The sequence below is a fragment of the Sturnira hondurensis genome, unplaced genomic scaffold, assembly GCF_014824575.4.
Source record: "Sturnira hondurensis isolate 20B ecotype Veracruz unplaced genomic scaffold, ASM1482457v3 Scaffold0022566, whole genome shotgun sequence".
Lineage (NCBI taxonomy): Eukaryota > Metazoa > Chordata > Mammalia > Chiroptera > Phyllostomidae > Sturnira > Sturnira hondurensis.
In genome coordinates, this window is record NW_028095197.1 from 17,678,172 (window position 1) to 17,700,513 (window position 22,342).

The 22,342-nt window shown below is 50.4% G+C and overlaps 2 protein-coding genes across 2 annotated transcripts; one reads left to right on the plus strand and one right to left on the minus strand.

The window, feature by feature from the left end:
• Positions 1-11,402: 11,402 nt before the first annotated feature.
• On the minus strand, positions 11,403-12,656 carry ACTL7B (actin like 7B). The gene has a single exon (XM_037035886.1). It carries the CDS (start codon positions 12,654-12,656, stop codon positions 11,403-11,405), a length of 1,254 nt encoding a protein of 417 aa, XP_036891781.1.
• Positions 12,657-18,651: 5,995 nt separating this feature from the next.
• On the plus strand, positions 18,652-19,971 carry ACTL7A (actin like 7A). The gene has a single exon (XM_037035885.1). It carries the CDS (start codon positions 18,652-18,654, stop codon positions 19,969-19,971), a length of 1,320 nt encoding a protein of 439 aa, XP_036891780.1.
• Positions 19,972-22,342: the final 2,371 nt, after the last annotated feature.

Sequence of the window (22,342 nt, forward strand, 5' to 3'; positions counted from 1 at the left end):
TCCTGTACTCTCCTCTCCTTCCCCATGGCCACCACCCTCATGTAGGTAGTCACCTCTCATGTGACTCCTGCTCCCAGCAGTCTCCCTGTCTCCAGACTTGTTTTCTTAGAATTCATTCACATGGCAACCAGAGGGCTTATATTAGTTAGGTTGGGCTGCTATAACAACATCCTAAGTTGGGCAACTTAAACAACAGAAATTTATTTCTCGGAGTTCTGGAGGCTAAAAGTAGAAGTTTGACACACCGGCCTGGTTGGTTTCTGGGGAGGACTGTCTTGGTGGCTGCAGATGGCCATCTTCTCACTGTAACCTCACATGGCAGGGACAGAGAGTGCGTGAGAGTTCTTTGGTGTCTCTTCTCACAAGGACACTATTTCTATAACGAGGGCCCCACCTTCTTGACCTCATCAAACCTAATTACTTCCCAACATGTGAATTCAACATAGGAATTGGGGTGAGGACAGAAATCAGTCCACAGCAGGGCCTTTTCCCAAAAATAAAATATATTGCTTAAACTCTGTCTACGGGACCATAGATGGAGAGCAGGATGACAGCTAGCAGTGAAGTGGGGGGAGGTGAGGGGTGGAAGTATTACACAAAAAGGAAAAAGGACTCATAAACCTGGACAAGAGTGTGGTGATTGCTTGAGGAATGGGGGTATAACGGGACTAAGGGTAATGCCAACAGTATAATAAAGATTAAATAAAGTACAGAAGAAAAGTTTAAAATTTAAAAAAATTAGCTTAACTTTGCAGATCCTTTGTCATCTGTCTCTTCCTACCTATCCTACCCCATCTCACACGGCTCCCTCACGTATTCCACTCACACTGCCCATCTCTGTTCCTAGGACGCACTGCATTCTGTCTCGCCTCTAGGCTTCTGATGTGGTTGCTCCTTTCTGCCTATTTTAGGTAGATCTGACTCTACTGCTCCTCCAGGAAGCCTTCTCCCACACAGCACAGGCCCTCCAGGTGTGGACTCCTCCAGGGTACCCCTATTGCTCCCTGTATCTCCACTTACCCGACTGTCTGTCTTTCCTGTTGAGCTATAAGCGCTGAAAGAGAGATATTATCTGTTTTTTTTTTCCAATACTACACCCTAAGCACCTAGTTCACTACCTGGCATATGGTGGCATATAATAAATTCATGTGGATGGTTGGATGGATGGTTGGATGGATGGATGGGTGGATGGATGAAAGGACAGATGGGCGGGTGCGTCTGGATGCATCTGAGGTGGCTGTTGGGCATCCAGGGAGGCCATTCAATAGATCTGTGGGTATGGAGCTCAGTAGAAAGGTCTGGGCTGGAGAAGCCAAGTTCAGCCTGAAAGTACAGCTTCCTGCCAGCCTTTACCTGTATGAAACGAACAAAAAAAAAGCCTTTTCTATTTATGATTCTAAGAGTTTAAAACCACCAAAACATAGAGAGCAGTTATTTTCATAAACATACGATGGCTTATTGGGAGGGGCAGCATGCCACAGAGCAAAGAACCTGGACCCTGGAGTCACAGAGACCTGAGCTATAATCAGGGCCTCATCACTGATTAACTGTGTGACCTTGGGAAAATTACCTCCCCGTCCCGAGTCTCCATTTTCTCTACTATAATAGGGGATCAAGCCTTGTTCACAGGATTGTTATAAGGGTTCCCTGAGAAAGCTGACACGCTCACTTAGGCAACTGTCAGAAAAGGAAAAGGAATGATGGGGAACAGCTAATTCTCCAAAAGAAAGGGACTTCTACCTGTTCGGCCCTCGGGTCCTCCTAGTTTTGCTCAAAATATCATCCATTTCCCATTGTGCTCTCCCATTGCAAGTCAGAGTGAAGAATAAGCTTTTATATCCAAAAGACGCTCACTGAAAGATGGTACATAGTTTAAAGGAGACGGAGATTTGTCTCTGTCACTGGCGGCCGGAGGTCCAGGTTGGTGCAGCCCTTCAGGAATCCAGGTTCCTATCGCTTTGCCATCACCATGGGCATTATCCTTGTCTGCATGGCCAGAGCTGGGTCACAGGAACATGAGTGCTTCAGTCCAAGGAAGTGGAGGCGGAGCTTCTCCAGGACATCTCCTTTAAATCGCAGGTGACCCAGAAGTTGCCTATAGCACTTCCATTCCCACCTCATTGGCCTGAAGTTAGTCACATGCCCACACGTAACTATGAGGGAAGCTGGTAAGTATAGTATCCACCAGGGCAGCCATGTGTCCAGATAAAAATCCCAATTGGGGAAGAAAAATGTCTTGCCAGACAACTATCATTCTCTGCCATGGCCTTCCTCCCACTTTCCTCACCGTCAACAAGAAGGCTTAGCTGGTCACTCTAGCTGTGAGCCTTTGCCATTTACTAAATTGGGCCTTGGTGGGGGGATGTCTCCTCAATGCCATCAGACCTGTGCCAAGATAACAGTCGGCCTCTTGAGCCCCCTAATGCTAATGGACAATCTGGGGTGCAAAGAAGGGGCACTGGGAGCCCTGGCCAGAACCAGGGCTCTCCCCAGAGCACCACCTGTCTTCTGAAGATATGGATTTGATGCGTGGGGGACTCCTCCCGCACCCAGTATCGTGAGAACTACCAGCTTGGCTGTCACTGGAGGTGACTCATCCCTGCTCTTTGCAGAGGGAGCACAACATTATTGTTCCTGCAAAGAGTGAGCCCCTGCCAGGTCGCTGGCATCTGCAGACAAGTCTGTTCCTCTTTAAGAGATCCTTAAAGGATTAAAAAGCACACACTGCACATGCTTCGGATGTGCAGAGCAGCACGTAGCTGAACGAGAAGTTCCACTGCAATAAAGAGGGTGTGGGACCAGATGTTGGGAAATCTCACAGCGGTCTCAGCTCCTCCAGTCGCCAGCCATGTATTTGGGCAGGTCACTTCCTGACCCTAGGCCTCTGTTTTCTCATCTAAAAAGTTTTGACCAGATCATTTCGAACTCCCTTCCTGTTCCAGTTCCCCAGTTGTCCATGACCTTTTCTAGTCTGTCCTCTGTGCGTCTAGTTTGTCCTACTGTTCTCAGCAGTGACTATAGTGAAGGGCAGCTCTTTCCTTCTTCTCATTCTCCTATGTTTTCCTCATTACTGACACGTCCATCGGTGTGGTGCACTTGTTATTATTAATGAACCAGTATTGACACGTTGTTATTAGCTAATGTTCATAGTTTTTATTTGTGAATAAAGTTCCATGGTAGAGAGGGACCACCACGGACCCATTTACCTACTCCAGAACATCTCAGTTGTATCCGGTTTCATGAACAGGACTGCTACAAACACTCATGTGTAGGTTTTTGTCTGGACATAAGTTTCTATTCAAAGGGATACATATGTAGCAGTATGATTGTGGGATCATATGCTAGGAATATGTTTAGCTTCATAAAAAAAATAACTTGCCAACTCCCTTTCAAAGTGGATGCACCATTCTGCATCTTCCATAAGGAAGGAGCATCTTTCCACTTGCTTGTTTGCCATCCATATGTCTTCTTTGGTGAAAGGTTTGTTCAGATCGTTTGCTCATTTTTTAACTGGGTTGTTTTCTCATTGTTGAGTATAAAGAGTTCTTTGGATACTAATCCTTTATCGGATGTGTTCTGCAAATGTTTTCTCCCATTCTGTGGCTTGTCTTTTCATTCTCTTAATAGTGTCTTTCATGGACTAGAAGTTTTCATTTTAATACGGTCCAAGTTATCAATTCATTTTTCTCCCATGGTATCTTCTAGAAGTTCCTAAAGAAACTTAGCAATTTCTAAATTTAGAAGTTTGTATTCTAAATGTAGGTCAATGATCCATTTTGAGCTAATTTTTGTGAAAGATAAAGTCTGTGTCCAGGTTCATTTTTTGGGAAAAGAATTTCCAGTTGTTCCAGTTCCATTTATTAAGATTATCCTTCTTCTATTGACTAGCCTTTACTCCTTTCTCAACAATCAATTGGCTATATTTGTGTGGGTCTATCTTGGGAGTTCTCTATCCTGACTATTCTTTCACTAATACCATGCTGCCTTGTTTATTGTCACTTCACCTAAGTCTTTAAATTATATAGTGTCAGTCTTCCAATTTTTTTTCTTCTTCAGTGTTGTGCTGGCTACTCTGGGTCTTTTATTTTCCATGTAAGTGTTAGAATCAGATTGTTGATATCCACAAACTACTGGCCTCAAAGTGGGTATAAGATGAAGAGAGAGCTAAGCGCTAACTAACCCCACCTCTCGTCACCTCATTCTTTTTTTAAGATTTTACTTAATTTTTAGAGAAAGCAGAAGGGGAGAAAAAAGAGAGGGAGAGAAACATCGATGGCTTGCACACCCCCAACCAGGGACCTGGCCTGCAACTCAGACATATGCCCCGCCTGGGAATCAAACTGGCAACCTCTTGGTGAGCAGGCCACTCAGTGCGCTGAGCCACACCCACCAGGGCTCATCACTTTATTCTGCCTCACTGCTGCTGAGTGGAGGTGGAGGTACAGCTTGACTCAGAGCAACCAACACTACCCGGGGGAGTGAGAGGGTGGGATCAGAGATCAACCCCTCCTCCAGCCCCACTGAAACCTATTCTGTCTTTTCTTAGGTTCTATGTTTGTTTTGGCGTCCATTCACCACAGGGCCGATGATATTAACTATATTTCCTAATTTTTTGGTGTGTTCTTGATGCTCTGGCATTTGGGAGTCTTACAAAAAATAAGACAATGTAGCTAATATTAATTAATTGCTAAAGGTAATAACAGCTTGCTTGAGCACATCTTCTTTCCCTTTTTTGAAGTCTTCTTATGCTTATTTGTTGTGTTGTCCCAGATAAACAAAGCTGGACACTGGTTTAAGAGGTCAGGGCAGATTTTAGTCAGTAAAATACTACGACGGCAGGGACCAGAGTTCTGCTTCCATTTCCACAGAGGTGGCTGGGTCTCTTAAAAGGAGAATGAGGGCTTGGGGGCGGCAGGGCGCAGGATCAGAGAAGTGGAAAATTACAACAGCAGGAAGCGCTTGGGCTCCTCCCCTCCTGCAGCGGCTGGGCACAGGGGCCCTCTCTTCCTTCAGGTCCTGGCTGGAACAAACAGTAAGTTCTTCTGGCATCTCTGAGTTTTCTCAGGCAGTCACGTTAAGGAGGGATAGGGTCCTCCTAAGGAGGTGACCCCGATGTGTCAGAAACTAGGTTCGTGTTTAAGTCTTTACAGGCCCAGTTGGGGAGCCTGGCTGGAGTCTGGTCAAGGAGAGTATTTTCGTCCATGTCTTGGGGGGAGGGGGTGGGGCACGGGGTTAGTTGTAGAGAGAGGGTCTGAGAGAAAAAGGCTCCTCCATCTTGGCAGAACCAGAGTTTTTGCCACAGTTAGGAGTTTTTAAAGCTCCCCAGGTGATTCTAATATGCAGCAAAATCTGAGACCCATACAGCCAAGAACTCTGCCCTCCATTGTTTTAATGCCCCCCCCCTTAACAAAGAAAAAACTCCTCTAAGCAGAGAGCATGCTCTGTGGTGTGTGTACCTAAAGGTGCGTCTGTGTGCATGCACGCACCCGGGCCAGGGGAGAGAATGGCAGGGTCCTTTCAAGAAGACGGAAAGTGCTTAGAGCTGTGGAAGGGTACCGAGCTGCCCATGTTTTAGTGCGGGGGTGGGGGAGGGAACTTGGTAGAATTCAACTCCATGTTCATTTATTTGGCTATAAAAGAGCAGGAGGGGTGTTTGTCCAGGTTGTGGCTCTGCAGTCAGCCAGGCAAGATCTCGTGGCTTCACTCCTGGTTCTGCTGGGCTTCTCCAGCGGACTCTTCCCATCTGAAATCAGGGAGCTAACTCGGTCTCGCTGCCATTGCTTGAGCATCACCCTGAAAGCACGGCCTTCCTGCCTCCTTTCCCAGAACTAATTAAACACAGCTCTATTGCTTCTTCCATGACTCACTCCGTTTCTACTTCTCAGTTTACATATTTCCTAGAATTCCTTTCCGAAGCCATACAATGGCCTCTGGAATGCTAAAGGCTCAAAACAACGGCAGATTCCAGGGCCCTACTCAGGAACCAAACATTTTTCTAGACTGAGTGCTACCTGACAGGCTCTTTGGCGTTTCTGCGAAAATGAAACACTCGGGAGGGCCCGAGGCTTCCCTAGAGCCACAGTGCATGTTGTGCATGGCGGAGTGACTGCGGGTCCCTGAATACACAATGGTGCTTCCCCTCCCCCATACACTGGGATTTAAGTGGCAGTGAGCTTGGGCACCGGTATATTTACAAAGCTCCCCTGGCAACTGACAGGCAGCTGGGGTTGAATGGTTAAGAACCAGTATGTTAGGGACCCTGCAGAGTTCTGGGAAGAAAGAACAACTTGAAGTTAAGACCTAGGAAATACAAAGAAGCCCAGGAGCCACAAATGCAGCGTGCCTCCCCCTGGGCACCTGATCAGTGTCAAACCCAAGCTTGGGAGGGAAGACACGGTCTTCCGTTTCCAAAAGACACAGTCTCTGTCCTTTCCACCAAGCTGCGTGGACAAGAAAAGCCAAGACAGACCTGCAAAGCCATAGCAGCGCCAAGGGGCAGAGGGAGAAGGCACCCCCCTGGGTGTATCGGGGAATACCTTCCAGAGGAGTGAACATTTGGGCTGTGCCTCGAAGGATGAGTGGAGAGCAGATAGGCGGTGAAAGGTATTCTGCCCCTTAGTCACTCCGTAACTCTGGCTGGTCCCCCACAAAGCCACCCCTCCTGGTCTACTTCCAAACACTGACATCTGCTCACTGTCTTGCCTTGCACTCTTTCGAGCAGCCTCTCTACTTTGGTGTCTGTTAGAATCACCTGGGGAACTTATCAGTGGCTTCTGAGATCTACTGATTCAGTCTGTGGGGGAGGTTACACATGGGGTGGGTTTGGTTTTGCAAGAGTTCCCTGGATGGTTCTGCTTCCCACCATTTTTCTCCAGCTCCCCCATTCTTTAAACAAACTCTTGGGTGGGAGGGAAGGAGGGGACATGATGTGTAATCCTTGCTGATTTCTGTGAGGGTAAATACCTCCACCAGGGCGGATTTCAACTTTCAAGCTGTAACAGTTTAACAACCGGCTTGCAAAATCTCTGAACAGTTAACAGTGGGCTCTCAAAAGCCATTAAGAACTAGCTCCATCCAGCATAACCAATACCCCACACTCCCCTCTTCCCATGGCTAAGATCCACTACATTACAAGAAAACGTAGGACCGAAAGAGAAAAAACACTTTTCATCAAAGAAAACACCACTAATAGTCTGTATTGTAATCAAACTAATTAATTGATTGCTTAAGCCCACCTCAGGCAGATAACCCTTAGAGCTCACTTGGTGGTGAACACCTGGAGGACAGAGACCAGCTGTCCTGACACGCTAAGGAGAACGGCCTCCGGCGATGATGCCTCAATAGCAAGACTTCACCACACGATGTCACTCTAACACTTGCTTATTTCTGTCTCGGGCACGACACATCTCTCCTTTGCTTAAAGATCGGCATTCTTTCAGACCTCGGGATGAATATATAATTCAGGCATTTTTGCTGTTTGTGATGAAAGCAATTCTTACATGTCCTTTTTTCTTATAAAAGAGATTGACAATTTGCAGAAAGAGCGGCGACAAGGGCAAAGAGACATTTGGGAATCACAAAACTTTGATTTAGCACGAGGCTGAGATACCAGGCCGGTGAATATTCTTAACCTCTCCAAGGCTCAGGGTCCCCGTCTGTAACGGGAGAAAACGCTGGAACCTCTCCCTCATACACTGGGAGCTAAGTCGTTTCAGCTGGCCGGTTCTAAGCATCCACCCCGTGTCAGGGTCTGCCCTGGGCACAAAGACGACGAAGTCAAGGAAATTGAAGTTCCTGCCCTTAAGAAGCTCCAAGTCCAACCTCGGAAACATATATCTAACAAGAGACTAAATTCTCTACTGCCTTGATAAAAATCCATCGTGTGTAGTAGTTTTTTTGTTGGGAAATAAAGTGCTGAGCTTAATGTTTCCATTGTAAAAGGCCTCTCCAGGCCTGGCCCCTCCGCATTGGAAACGGGTCCCGAGGAGCATCATTTTGGAGAAAGGCACAGATGCAGTAAGCACATTCTTGGCAAACACACTCTTACCTGAGCAGCTGAGGCCAAGCACCGGACTCGCAGAAAGAAAGTCTGACGGTAGAAGGCGCCCTAGGTGCGGTTTCATTTGGAGGGCACTTTGTCATCTGGATACGGCGCTCTGAGTTTTACTCTCCTTCGTGCGTCAGCTTCCAGCGGGCTCCGTCCAGGTAACAAAAGTTGTTGCATCAGTTCTGGGCTACACACCCCAATCTCAGGCCAATCTTCCAAGCAAAAGGCGTGTGATTCCCTCAGCACCCATGCACTGAAGTCACATGTTCACCCCCAGCCGATGGTTGTGGCCAAGCAGACGGACGGCTCTGATTGGCTTAGCTCCGGTCACATGCCCCACCCTTGAGCCAGATCCGCTGTCCACGCAGAAACTGGGAGATGTGGGAAAGGGACCAGGGGGAAATAAAGGCATCAACTATAGGTTCCACCTGGGGCATGTTAGCTCGGTACGAGTGTCCCGAGGTTTAGAGGAGGGACAAGGGGACACAGGCAGGGATCATGACCTGCACTTCATATGCTCCTCTACTCTTCTGTCTCCTAGCACCGCCTTCACGGAGAATTCTTCAATTTTTTATTTGTATGTGTTTGTTTTTGCGTCAGAATTTAGCCCGACACTTAGAAGCTGGCCGTGTTACCTCTCTACCGATGGTGAGTGAGAGGGGCACTGTGTTCTCAGAGACCTTTTGTTCTCACCCGTTCCTTGTCCCTTTTGTCTTGCACACTTCACTCCTATTCTTCCTCTACTTGGCATTTCAAGTCCCAAACCATTTCCCATCTTCAGGACAGGAAGCCGGCCTCCCCTGCAGGGAGCACCCTGCGTGCTTCCGGCTGCAGCCATCCTGTGCTCCACCTGCTCTCCTTCTTCCAGGGCCGTGGGGTGAGATCTCTAGCCCCCTGTAGCCCCCCACCGCCAGCATCCTCCTCACTGCAGTGAGATTATACACCCATATTCCTCCGCCACCACTTTCAGTTTTAGGAGGGAGAGGATATAAACAAAAAAGTCAGTCATCTGAAACTGAAATCGCTGACCCGCATTTTCCCACCCAGATTAAACCCCCTGTTGTGCCTGTGGTTGGCTGGAATAAATTTCACATCAAGGATGAAGTGACCAGTGTTTGTGCAGGCTCTGCCGCACAAGGGACTCTTTTGGAGGAGGTGAGCACTGGATGGGGACACTGAGGCTGTGACTGTGGGGACAGGGGAGGTTGACTGTGGGGATGAGGAGGAGGGTTTGGGGTCGAGAGAGGTAGACACAAACATGGGCTTTGGAGATCTCCAAGGCCAGCACGTGGAAGAGGGTTCACAAGCAACTCTCATTTACTGCGTATCACGTTCCCCTCTACAAGCCTCTACTTCCCTGTGTGCACCTCATCAGGTTTTTAGGGTCAGTGCCGATCAAAGGTTCTTAGGTTGCAAGCAATAGAAGTGAGTGCTGTGTAAGCAAAAGATGAAGAGCAAATATGTATGAGACATCAGGGTGGTAGAGACTTTGGCAATTTGAATAATATAGGCCCCAGTGAAAAAATTGCATTTAAGTAAAACAATTATATGCTGTGCTAGCCAAACAAAATCTGTGGGTCTCAGGCCTCCAGTCTGCAGCTGGAGGGAAGATCCCAAGTTCCTGCAGAACACCAAGGCCCTGCCGCCCCAGGGGAACTCAAACTCCAGGCTAGAAGCCTGATTCTGGGCAATGGGCAGGGACTGGATAGCAAGGTGCCAAGCAATTAAGACTGTGTCTGGCTCTTTGCCAAGTCTGTAGCCCCTGGTACAGTTCCAGGGCAGAAGGACTCTCGCAGAGTGCCCCAAACAGAGTATCTAAGATAAGAGGTGGCTCAGAAATATTTGGCAGCCCATCAGATGACATGTGAGCTCACGTTAGATCCCATGGACACCTGGTCACAGGCTCCATCAGGATGTTCGGGTGGAAAGAGAGGCAGAAAGCATCATCTTCTAGGTGGACGGTCATTCACCAGCTGAAATCTCACAAGACTCAGAAACGTCTCCCTCAGCCCCAAAGTCCCTACGTGGCCACCATGCCTACCACTCCTCCATTTATGGCTTTCCAACCCACCACCTTCCCACCCCAAGAACTCTGCCTGGGCTCGGGCCTGTCTCCTTACCAACGTCGCGTCCACAGAACCCCCCACTAGCTGTATCTGAGTGATTCTGAGGGAAGGGCCACATTCCGGTCATTTCTCAGTCTCCAGCTCTGGGCCCCATAGTAGATGCTTGGTAAGTGCTTCATGGTCGCTAACCACTAAGAATCATTGCTATAGGTTGAATGTTTGTGCTCCACCCCACCTCCCAAATTCGTGTTGAGAACCTCATGCCCAAGGTATTAGATGGGGTCTTTAAGGGATGATTAAGTCACGAGAGGAAAGGCATCGGCGCTCTCTACGAGGCCCCAGAGTGATCCCTCATCCCTTCCACCATGAGAACACAGCAAGTCGTCGGCAGTCTGCAACCCAGAAGAGGACCTTCACCAAAAGCAGGCCATGCTGGCACCCCAATCTTGGACTTCCAGTCTCCAGAACGAGAGAAATACATTTATGTTGTTTATAAGTCACCTAGTCTGTGTTTGTCCTTCTGGAAATAATTGTGACCTGGGTCAGGAGACCTGTATTCATCCAACATAGCCCCCCACCCCCACCCCAGTCCTTAGTTTCCCTGTCTCTACATGAGGGAGAGAACCACGTGATTTCCAAAGGACCCTCTGGGGTCCTTCAACATCCTGTGGATTCACTGGCTCTACTTTGTGACTTTAAAAAAGCTGCAGTTTTTTGGCTGAAGTCAAAAGGTGGGTGGGCAGAAATGGCCCCTCACACTCAGGAGACACATACCTGTGGGCTGCACCTTTGAAGGGGCAGGCAGTGAGGGAGCCTGGGGCAATCAAGCAGTGATGAAGCTCTGGACAGGCAACCGTGGGGAAGAAACAAGAGCTGGACCATCATACACTTGGTGGTGAGTGTCCCCCTACCACTTAACGGTGTGACTCAAGGGACTTAACTAGTCCCTTAACACAAGCCTTCTTTCCCCCCTTGGTCCATGGGCGGGCATGGAAGCAATGTGAGTGTCTGCTGAACTCTGGGCTCTGAGATGCTGTCACCCTTGTGAGGGGAGGGGCCCGTGAGGGGAGCCCCACCCACCTACCTCCCACCCCTCCTGCTCCCCACTCAGCAGAGCAAAAGGTGCTCCTACCTTTTCTTCTAACTCACCACCACCTTCTGCTGTCAGACTAAAGCAAGAAATCCAGACTAGACAAGGGCATTGCATTAAAATTTTATGTGAAATTCTGTAAATGTATAGAGTGGCCTGGGGTCATCCCCAAAGGCCTGGACGGTCCGGGCACCACTGCTCAGCACTTGGTGTAGATGGCCACACTGCCCCGCTCCTCAAACTCTTCCTTGCTGACCCAGAGCTGCTGGAACGCCTGCAGGGATGCCAGGATGGAGCCTCCCGTCCACACGGACGTCTTCCTCTCGGGTGCAGCAGCCACGGTGGGGCTGTCACCAGGACACAGGAGGCTCAGCTCCCTCTGGAAGCGCTCGGGAAAGCCGTCCAGCATGGTGCAGCCGCCACACAGCAGCACATTGGCAGCCATCTCCTCCTTGAAGCCCTCCCCCTGGCAGCAGCCCAGGCAAGTCGCCGTGAGCTCGGGGAGGCTGGGCTGGGCGCTGCCCACCAGGCTGGGCTTGAAGAGCATCTCTGCGCACTGCACGCGCTCACGGCCAATGGTGATGAGCTTGCCATCCGGGAGCTCGTAGTCCACGCGCAGCTCCTCTAAGCACAGACCCAGCTCCTTCTCCGGCAGCAAAGCTGCGTAGCAACACGTCTTCTTGATGTGCTCAATGATGTGCAGGTGGTCGTCGGTGAACTTGTGGCCGGCCTCATTGAGCAGCTGCAGCAGGTAGTTGGTGAGGTCACTCCCGGCATAGTCGACGCGGCCAGTCAGGCCTGGCAGGACGTTGCCGTCTGAGATGGGGACCACGTGCGAGACACCGTGCCCGCTCTCCACCACCAGCCCTGTGGTCTTGCCATAGGAGTAGATGGACAGCAGCGACTGGGACGCCACGTGCATGGCGGGGATGCTGAAGGTCTCAAACATGAGCTCCGCGTACTTCTCCCGGTTACTGCTGGGGCTGAATGGGGGGTCAGACACCAGCACAGCGTGCTCCTGGGGGGAGATCTTCATGGCCGTGTGGAAGATGTACTCCCAGATGTTCTGGACGCAGTCCCAGTCCACCACAACGCCGCATTTTAGAGGGTTAACCAGCTTCAGGGGTGCCTCTATGTTGAGCAGCTCATGGCCCACGTAGGTTTCCTTGCGGGCATCGCCCACATCAGCCACCTCGGAGAAGCACTTGCCCACCGTGGAGGAGATGAAGTAGGTGGGCCTCGGCTCTCCTGCGTAGCCACACTTGCAGTACTGTGAGCCCAGGTCGATAACCAGCGCCTTGATCTTGCGCACATACTTGGGCTTCATCTTCAGCTGAGTATCTGAACCTGTGTCCCGAACCCCAGCATCGGGAGCTGACAGCATTCCTGCCTCTCCAGGGTCACCCTGAGCCGTGCCTATGGGCACGGGGCTCTGGCTGTTCCTTGTAGCCATCTGCCTTCCTTGCTCACCTTTCTCACATCACATCCTAGAGCTCCGTGGAGAGAAAGGAGGGCCCACCTCCAGCAGTGCCTTGGCAACCACTCAGGATTGTGATGTCACTGGGGGCTTGGCCTTGGGGGGCCTGTCATCTGTGACCCCACCCCCATCAGGTAGCCAGCTCTGTTTTAGCAGCCCAAGCACACTGGGGACTCAGAGACTTCTGCTCCTGGCCCCCTTACATCTCCTCTACTCACTAACTGGACTGTTTTTCCTCCTCTGCTTCTTGGATGCAAGGGTGATACATATTTGAGCCCTTACAGGAAGCCAGGCACTTTACCAGAAACCTCACAGGTTATCTCGCAGAATCCCATGGGTGGTAGGTAGAGCGGAGGAAGTCGGGCTCAGAATTCCGATGGCTTGCCCACCAGCTGACCGTTCTTAGAGTGTTTGTGCTCTAACCCAGGTTCATCCAATTCCAATGCACCAGGTCTCCCTAAAAAGACTGTGAAGACCGCAACAGTACTTTCATTCTTTCACTCAACATTTACTACGGTTGGTGGTGGGCCCAGCCCAGGACAGCCTGACAGTGACAGACAGAAACCCAGCCACCGCCAGTGCTCGGTCTGGGTGGGAAGAAGGTGGAGGAGACGCGGGAGTTTGCAGGTGAAAGTCTATTGAGGGAAGAGAGGTGCACAAAACACGGAGCACTCATTGGAGGGAGGGAGTCAGAGGTTCCCTAAAGAGACGATGCTTAAGTCAAGTTCTGGAAAATGTGTGGGTATTTGTCAGGTAGCTCAGAGGAGGAAAAGACACCCCCAGCAGAAAGCACAGCCTGAGCCAAGTTTCAACAGTGGGAATGGTGGGGGCCTGCCTGTAGGTAAGGTGTTTGGAGAAATGAACGAAGCTAGAGGGGTCTCCGAGCAAAACCAGGGAGGGGCTCAACTGTGAGGAGCAGAAGCTTGGATTAAATTGAGGACAGGTGGCAAAACCATGAAGACTAAAAGGATTGGTCAGCTCTGACTTCTGGGAAAACTTTCAGAAAGATCTGTGTTTATAATAAAGAGGGGCAAAATTCTGAAACTTGAAAGGAGAACTGAAGAAATTCTTGTAAAACTTGGCCCTGGCCTGTGTGGCTCCATTGGTTGGAGCATCGTCCCATACACCAAAAGGTTGTGGGTTCGATTCCCATTGAGGGCACATACGTACATTGCAGGTTCAATCACAGTTCATGGTGCATATGGGAGGCAACCGATTGATGTTTCTCTCTCCCTTCCTCTCTCTCTAAAATCAATGAAAAATCTCCTCAGGTAAGGATTTTAAAAAATTCATTTAAGACTCAAAGCTGGCCTAAACTAGACATGTTGATGTGTGGAAGAGAGCAAGGGACATGTTCTAAGAAAGGTTAGAGGGCAGAATCTAATCCAACTGGATGGCTCCCCAACTATCCTCGATTCAATCCGCATTTGAGGCCTTCTGTGGTTGGCTCCTGCGCCACCTCTAGCCTCAAGCCTTGCACTTACATTAGATGATTGGACCAGATGTGGGGAGTAAGGGAGAGAGATGAACCTCTTACCTCTGCCCAAAGAAAGAAAGTCAGTCTGTCCTCATCCAGAATGGACCAATTCATTCGATTTTCATAGAGCCCTCCAACCCAAATCACCCCCTGCCCTACCAAAACAAACTAACAACATTAGGGCTAAGATGATAAAGAAATTAGAAAAAAAGGAGGGGAGAGAAACAACTGGGGCCGAGTTTTCAAAGAGAATTAAGAAGAGCAGACCTTGCTGAGGGATCGGGTGACATGGATAGGAAGAAAATTGAAGATTTTATTTATTTTTAGAGAGAGGGGAAGGGAGGGAGAAAGAGGGAGAGAAGCATCAGTGTGTGGTTGCCTCTTGCACATCCCCTGGCCCATAACCCAGGCATGTGCCCTGATTGGGAATGGAACCAGTGACCCTTTGGTTTGCAGGCCAGTGTTCAATCCACTAAGCCACACCAACCAGGGTTGAAAAGGGGGGTTTTAAGACATAATCAACACTGCTATGAAGCGTGTAAGACTGTTCATGAAGAACTAACTCCTGGGCATTTTTGTTTGCTGAACTGTTTCTTGGAACGTGGTGCTCTGGAACTGGATTATGTGGAGAACAACTTTATAAGATTACAGTTATGAGGGCCACCAGGCTCCATCGGCGGTGTCACGAATCACAGAACCTGAGGACCAAACACTTGATCTGGCGTGAACAGCTGTCAGTGAAAACTCTTCCTCAGCTTGGATTTACCCACGCGCCTCTCTGAAGGTGTTGTTCATTGGTCTTGGGTCTACATTTGGGTTGTGCAGGGCAAGCTGATTCTTCTACATGACAGTCCTCATGCAACTGAACAGCAATGCTCATGGAAACCCAAGCCCACTTCTTCCATTCCCCATGGAAAGGCAGCACAGAATAGAAAGATGAGTAAGGAACTGCACTCCAAAGACCCAAGTTCAAGTCTAGCTTCATTACTATTAGTATAATCTGTATGACCTCGGGCAAACTCCTCAAAACGTTAGTTGACTCTGATTATGGCAGTGCTGCATCCCCTCATCAACTCGATCTCTATCCACTGCCTCCCTGTTTCTGTTTTAACAGCTAGGGGGATGATGGGCCCCCTCGTGTAGGGAGAGAGAGTACAGGGGCAGGAGCAGTTTACAGAGGGGAGATGATGTGTTCCCACCGGGGCATGCTGGCTTAGACGTGGGCGTGCTGGCCTAGAGACCGCGAGGCTGTGGTGAGTGGAGCTCAGGAAGAAGAGGGGTCCAGATCCAGGCCTCAGTGGAGTCTCTCCACCCTCTGAAGACAGCTCTTCTCCCTTCCACCTCTAGGAAAATGGACTTAGTCTTGGTGTTTGGGTTACCACACTGGGGGCTGAGCTTTGGGAATGAAGCTTACAGTGTCTCTTTGGCAAGGAATGCTGTGTTTGCTGGGAGCTCCTGACTCAGGGGCTCCCAACGTCAGCATTGAAGAGTTGGATTCCTAGGGCTAAACAATCCTCGGCTGGAAATAATTCAGTATCTTCCCTGAATACTTGGATTCGGTAAGGCTGGGGTGGGAACCAGGAACCTTCACTTATGAGAAGGGATGCTGTATCTTGGCCTTTTCCTTACTAGATTCTTTCTTTCCTCCCACAACTGCTGAAGTACAGGGGCCTGGTTCACCTTTATTTCAAAGGTCAAGGGTGGGCTGTGTCTCAAAACTGGAAGCTAGGAACTGAGAGATCACTTCATGACTGTTTTCAAGGATCACCTCGTTTTTTTAAATGTTTTGTTTTGGTCTCGGGCCAGCAGAGCAAATGTAGTCCAAGACAGTCTGAGCAAATATAAGAGTCTCTACCCTGAGGCACCCCACCAGATGGTTAGTGACATGGTGAGGTGTTCTGTGTGACAGGCAGTGGAAGTTTGGGGTGTGCCATCCCACTGTGGGATGGCCAGAGAGCAGAGAAGGGGCACAAGGGGTCACATGGAAACTAAGGGGGAAAGGGTTAGACCATCCAAGCATGCGATACCCTGAGAGGGAAAACAAAAGGAGTGAAGTGTCCATTGGCTTGAGGCAGAGGATCCATCATGAGGACCCTGTGACAGACCAGGTGGAGTGACTGGCCTTAAGCTGGCACAGCACCTCTTCCACCTACGACGACGACAGAAAAGGGGAAGGATGGGCAATCACAGGCAGGGGGAGGAACGTGTGAAATAGCGTATCCGGGTTCGGGTGTCTTAGTGAAGTGGGGCGCACGGGTTGAGTGCCAGGTGAATAATGGCCCCTCCAAACTCCTCACCTTTTCATCTCTAGAACCTGTGACTATGTCACCTTTCATGGCAAAGGGGACTTGGCAGAGGTGTGAGTTAAGGAGTTTGAGATGGGGAGGTTAACTGCCCTCGATTACCCAGGCGGGCTCAAAGGAGTCATAAGGGTCATACTGGGAGGGAGACAGGAGGGGACAGGTCAAAGGTGTGACAAAGAAGCAGAAGTCTGAGAGGTCCCTGAAGATGAAGGGGCCACAAGACGAGGAATGCAGGTGGCCTCTAAGAGCTGGACAAGGCGAGGGAAGGATTAGACCCTGGAGCCTCCACAAAGCAGCAGGCCCTGCCAACACCTTGCTTTTAGCCCACTAACTGCGGATTTCTGACCTCCAGATTGTAGTAAATTTCTTTTAAGCCATTAAATTTGTGGTAATTTGTTACAGAAGCAATAGAAAACTAATACAGGTCCCTCCAGGAATCCTGGGCAGAAAAGGGTACTGAACAGCTGCAGATTCTCAAAATTCAAGAAGGGTTGAGAAGGAACATAGATGATTCTAAATTAAATATGCCTTATCATGTAAGTTCTTTTGAAATAAAGTCAAACAATGCAAGTTGGCCATGGACACCCCTGAGTAAAAGAGGTAAGTAAACTATTTTTCAGGCTGCCAGGTATACAGAAAAGAACTTTCCTACTCTTTCAAAACTCTGTGCTCTTTCACCCTCTACCCAATGGACCAAGAAGCTGAGATGTTTCCGAAATGATAGCTTGGCTGTTCCCATCAGACAGTCACAAGGCTCACGAGACTGGACTCAGCCCTTGTCTTCTCTCATGGCTCACAAGGAGCCAAGAACACCTCCAGTAACTAACTTCCTTAAAGGAGGAAGCCCAGCACCGTAGGGCCTGCCTCTTTCATGAAGAGCGTGAGGCTGCACACCGTAACGCTGGATTCCGGGCGGCTTGAGCGCGGCAGGTGTCGGCACCAACAAGCCCAGCTTCAGAGACGGCATGGGAGGCGGTGGCTGGGCAGCCTCAGAGGCCTGTGTTGGTCCCATCAAGGTTTGCTTACAGCACACCCCTGGGAGGAAGCTGTAATCAGGGCAGCCTGGCCACGGCTGGACCATCCTGGGGTAGGTTACGCACTTAGGAGCCTCCATGTTCTCATCGGTATGACTCCATTAGGTCTAATTTCGTTGCCGACCCATGTGAAGGATAAATGTGAGTACAAATCGGTGTCCAAAAATAACTGTTCTGCGGATTGTCCTAAGGAACAAATGAGATCAAAGTTCTTGGCCAATCACCACAGCAGCAATTACTCCAGCTGAGATCTAAATCAGATGGGGTTAACTCCTTGCGCAGAGTTCTCCGGGGCGGACCTCGTGCCGGGTCAGAACCCACGTCCTAGCCCGATGGGAGCTGCTCCCCCTTCCCGCCCCCTTAGTCCCCGTCTCATGTCTTTTACCTCGCGCTCTCCACTCCAGCCACACTCGCCTTCTTGGAATCCTCGAATGCCAGGGCTTGCAAGCTTTTTCTACAAAAGGCCAGGTGGTCAGTATTGATTTTCAGCTTTGGGGGCCATACAGGTCCTTGTTGCAATGACTCAACACGTGGCCAGACAGTGGCTGTATTCCCGTAACATTTGATTTACAAAGACAGGCTGCAGGCCGCCATTTGCCGACCCCACTCCAGGTTTCGTCGTAAACATGTCTGCTGCCGCTCCCCTGCGTCTGCCACTTGGACGTACATGCTCGGGGCTCTCCCTTGCCTCCTTCAGGTCTTCCCGCAGTGCCACTGTCCCAGAGGGCCCTGCCCAGGCACACTCACACGGCCACCTTCCCTGTCCCTTTTCGGTAATTGTCCGTGTCTCCCCTGACTCCCACTGACGAAAATGTCAGCTCACAGAGACAGAGTTTTCTTTTTCTACTTCTCTTCCCAGCCTTGTATTCCCAGCTGCCTTTACACTCAATATTGACTAAATATAGCAAACACTCAGTACATATTGACTAGATGAACCAGGTTGATTAACAAAATTTAGAAAAAGGTAAATCACCTCAAAAACACTACCCGAATCAACCCTAACGTAGGACAAAGTTTCCCGGTACCTGGAAAGCCCCAGGTCACTGGATTATGTCATAATCAATGATGTCATCTTTGGGAAAATTCTCAAGTTGCCCTCTGATTTGAGCCTTTCAGGCCTTGAAGCCACTGGGATTGAGGAACTCCCCAAGAGCAAGATGGCTCTTGATAACACGTGGGTCCTCCAGGCGGCAGTCGTGGGCGATGGGCCCGAGAAGAGAGAGGGCCAACAGGCCCCCATGAACTCACAGGTCCTGCAGACGGCCTTCCTGAGGGACGGCCCCGCAAAGCAGGCTGTGTGGGTCCACCGCACCTGTTCGGAGCCAGAAGAACCTACTGTATCAGTGGAGGCCAAGAAGCCCAAGGTAAAGGAGACTAAGGCCGTGGTTGTGGACCTTGGCACTGGCTACTGTAAATGTGGCTTTGCTGGGCTGCCAAAGCCCAGCCACAAGATCTCATCGACTGTGGGCAAGCCCTACGTGGAGACCGCCCAAACGGGGGACAACCGCAAAGAGACGTTCGTGGGGCGGGAGCTCCTCAACCCAGAGGTTCATCTCAAGCTTATCAACCCTCTGCAGCACGGCATCATTGTAGACTGGGATTCTGTGCAGGCGATCTGGGAATATCTCTTCCAGCAAGAGATGAAGATTGCCCCCGAGGAGCACGCAGTCTTGGTTTCAGACCCTCCCCTGAGCCCGTACACCAACAGAGAGAAGTACGCCGAAATGCTGTTTGAGACCTTCAGAATGCCTGCGATGCACATCGCCTACCAGTCCCGCCTGTCCATGTACTCCTACGGCAGGACCTCCGGCCTAGTCGTGGAGGTCGGCCACGGCGTGTCCTATGTGGTCCCCATCTATGAAGGCCATCCTTTGCCCAGCATCACGGGACGGCTGGACTATGCGGGCTCCGACCTGACAGCCTACTTGATGGGCCTGATGAACAATTGTGGGAAACACTTCACCGAGGCCCAGATGGGCATCGTGGAGGACATCAAGAAGACTTGCTGCTTCGTGGCCCTGGACCCCGTGGAAGAGAAGAAAGTCCCCGCGACTGCGCACATGGTCCAGTACACTCTGCCGGACGGGCAGGAGATAAGCCTGGGCCAGGAGAGGTTCCTTTGCGCGGAGATGTTCTTCAAGCCGTCTCTGATCAAGTCCATGCAGCTGGGCCTCCACACCCAGACAGTGTCCTGCCTCCACAAGTGTGACATCGCCCTCAAACGGGACCTCATGGGGAACATCCTGCTCTGCGGGGGCAGCACTATGCTCAGCGGTCTCCCCAACCGTCTGCAGAAGGAGCTGAGCAGCTTGTGTCCCCGTGACCGCCCCCAGGTCAATGCGCTGCCTGGAAGAGACACTGCGGTGTGGACGGGTGGCTCCATCCTGGCATCGCTTCAGGGCTTCCAAGCCCTGTGGGTCCACCGCTCCGAGTACGAGGAACACGGGCCTTCCTTCCTCTCCAGAAGGTGCTTCTGAACTCTGGGGAAGTGTGGCCACTGCGGCCGCCCCGTGCCCGCTCTGCTGGGTGAGCACCGCCCCGCGCTCAGGGAGCCAGCACTCGCACTCAGGCAGGATTAAACAATCTGTTCCCCTTCGCAGTGTGTCTCTCTGCTTCCCGACTAAATGAGAACGTACATGCAGCTCTGCCTCAAAACGTGCATTTGCCAACACAAAAGTGGCGGTGGGGGATGGGATGGTAGAAAAGACGTGCTTCACATGTTAACTGCTTGAACATTCTTGGGAGAAACTTGCTCTAAAATTATGGTGGCCCTTATTTTGTATTTCCCACTGTAGGAACTACTGTATTGTTAAAATCTGCTTGGAAGGGGGTGTGCTGACCGATCACACGCTGCTGTGACACAGAGGATCCTGTCTGATGAACACGGATAGGAAGCACGCTGCCGTGGTCCAATCTCTCACAAAGCACCTGAATACCAGCGTCTGGCCTCCAGGAGGGGATCACCAGTGTTGTTAGGATTACCTTGTAGACTTCTACCTCTCACACAGGAGCCCAACCATAGTCTGGAATCTCCTGCACCAGCCCCCCCCCCCCCCCAGCTCCAAAGGCACACGTTCAAACACAGGAGAGCTGCAGCATCTCCACCATGCCAGGGGGGAAAGCCCTACAGAACCATGCTCATGGCCCCCAGGTCTGCCTGGACAGCCTGAAAAACACACATGGCAGACTCTGGGTCCAGGCCTGTTGCGTGAGCACAGCTGGCTGGCACCAGCAGGCGGGAGCAGGAAAGCAGAGGTGGCCAGACAGGCACTGGCGTTCCTGCGGCTTGGCAACTCAGATCAGCTAGGAGCCGGGGGCACCGACATGAGGAGGTGTGTATGTTCATGGGTTTCTGCCCACACCGCTCAGCCAACATTCTCTGATGGATGGCTTGAATTTGGTTGATTCTTAACCTTTGAACCTCTTTGGCAGAGTAAGAAACCCTGGGATTAGAGGAAAACAATCATACAGGAACACTATCTTCAGATCTGTTAAGGGTCCATAACCCAAATCAGGAATCCCTCCCCGCCAAAAGTGAGGGTCTTGATGACGGGAGGCATGGGAGGCGGCTCTGGAGGATAATATCCAGGCCATGCTAGGCCTAAGTATCCTTCTGTCTTTTCAAATGAAAAATATCAGCTCTGACCAGCATGGCTCAGTTGGTTGGGCATTGTCCCCCCAAGTGAAAAGCTGCCAATTCAATTCCTGGTCAGGGCACGTGCCTGGTTTGCAGGCCTGGTCCCCCGTCAAGGCGGCGTGTGAAAGGCAACTGATCGATGCTTCTCTCCCTCTCCATACCTTCCTCTCTCTCTAAAATAAATATTTAAAATGAAAAATACCAACATAAGGCTAAACAACTGCATAGTCTTTTTCAAAGCTCTCCTATAAATTCCCTCAGTTGATTCTTACGCCCTTGTAGAAAAAAAGAATCCTCTTCACAAATAAGTAAATGCTGTTAGTATTTGGAAGTCTCAGCCCAGTGGTTCACTGGCAATGTCGGAAGACATCTGTGGTTGTTGTAACAGGAGTGGGCAGTATGTGATACTGGCATCTAGAGAGCAGAGGCGGAGGTGTAGCTAAACGCCCTAACATTGGGCAAGACAGCCCCCTGCAACAAAGAATGACATGACCCAAAGTGTCACAAGTGCCAAGGCCAAGGAACCCAACGGGCACACAGGCTATAGCAGAGCAAGATTCAGTGAAATCAAATGGCTGTGTCCCAGGACACTAAAATGCATGGACTCGTGGCTTCGTTCTTTCCTGCAAGCCAGGAGGTCATCTTACGTTACTCTGGAACCCGGTCATCAAGCTCCTGGGAGTTCAGATCCCAACGAGTAATGGCGACCACAAGGCACACGCAAGTGCCAGGGGAGCAGAGAAAACCCGGGAATCCAGAGCAGGTCTTTAATGTTGCCAAACAGCGCAGTGTTAGCTCCGTAGCTCTGGCTGGTCCACGGAACCTTGGATATTCATGGTCACTTAGCTTAAGATGTTCGTGCTCACCCCAGTTGCTAACAAACATGACGGACGAGTAGGCACAACCAACGACTCCCAGGGGCTTGTCCAGGAGGTGCTTCCCGTGAAGCAGAGGTTCATGGGCCAGCACAGCCCAGGGGCAGTCCGAGAGGGGAGCTAAGTTTGCTTCCCAAACTTGTGGTTTCCTCAAACTGTGAAAAATCAGCAGTTTTACTTATTTTTAAAAACACCTTCAATTATGGCCATTAAAAATCCCTCAAACGTGTACACATATGTATGTAAGTATGTATGGGGAAAATGTTTACATTGTATGTGGTGGCGCTAAGAAATGACACCAAGCTGGACGCACAAAGACGTGATGAAAACATTAGC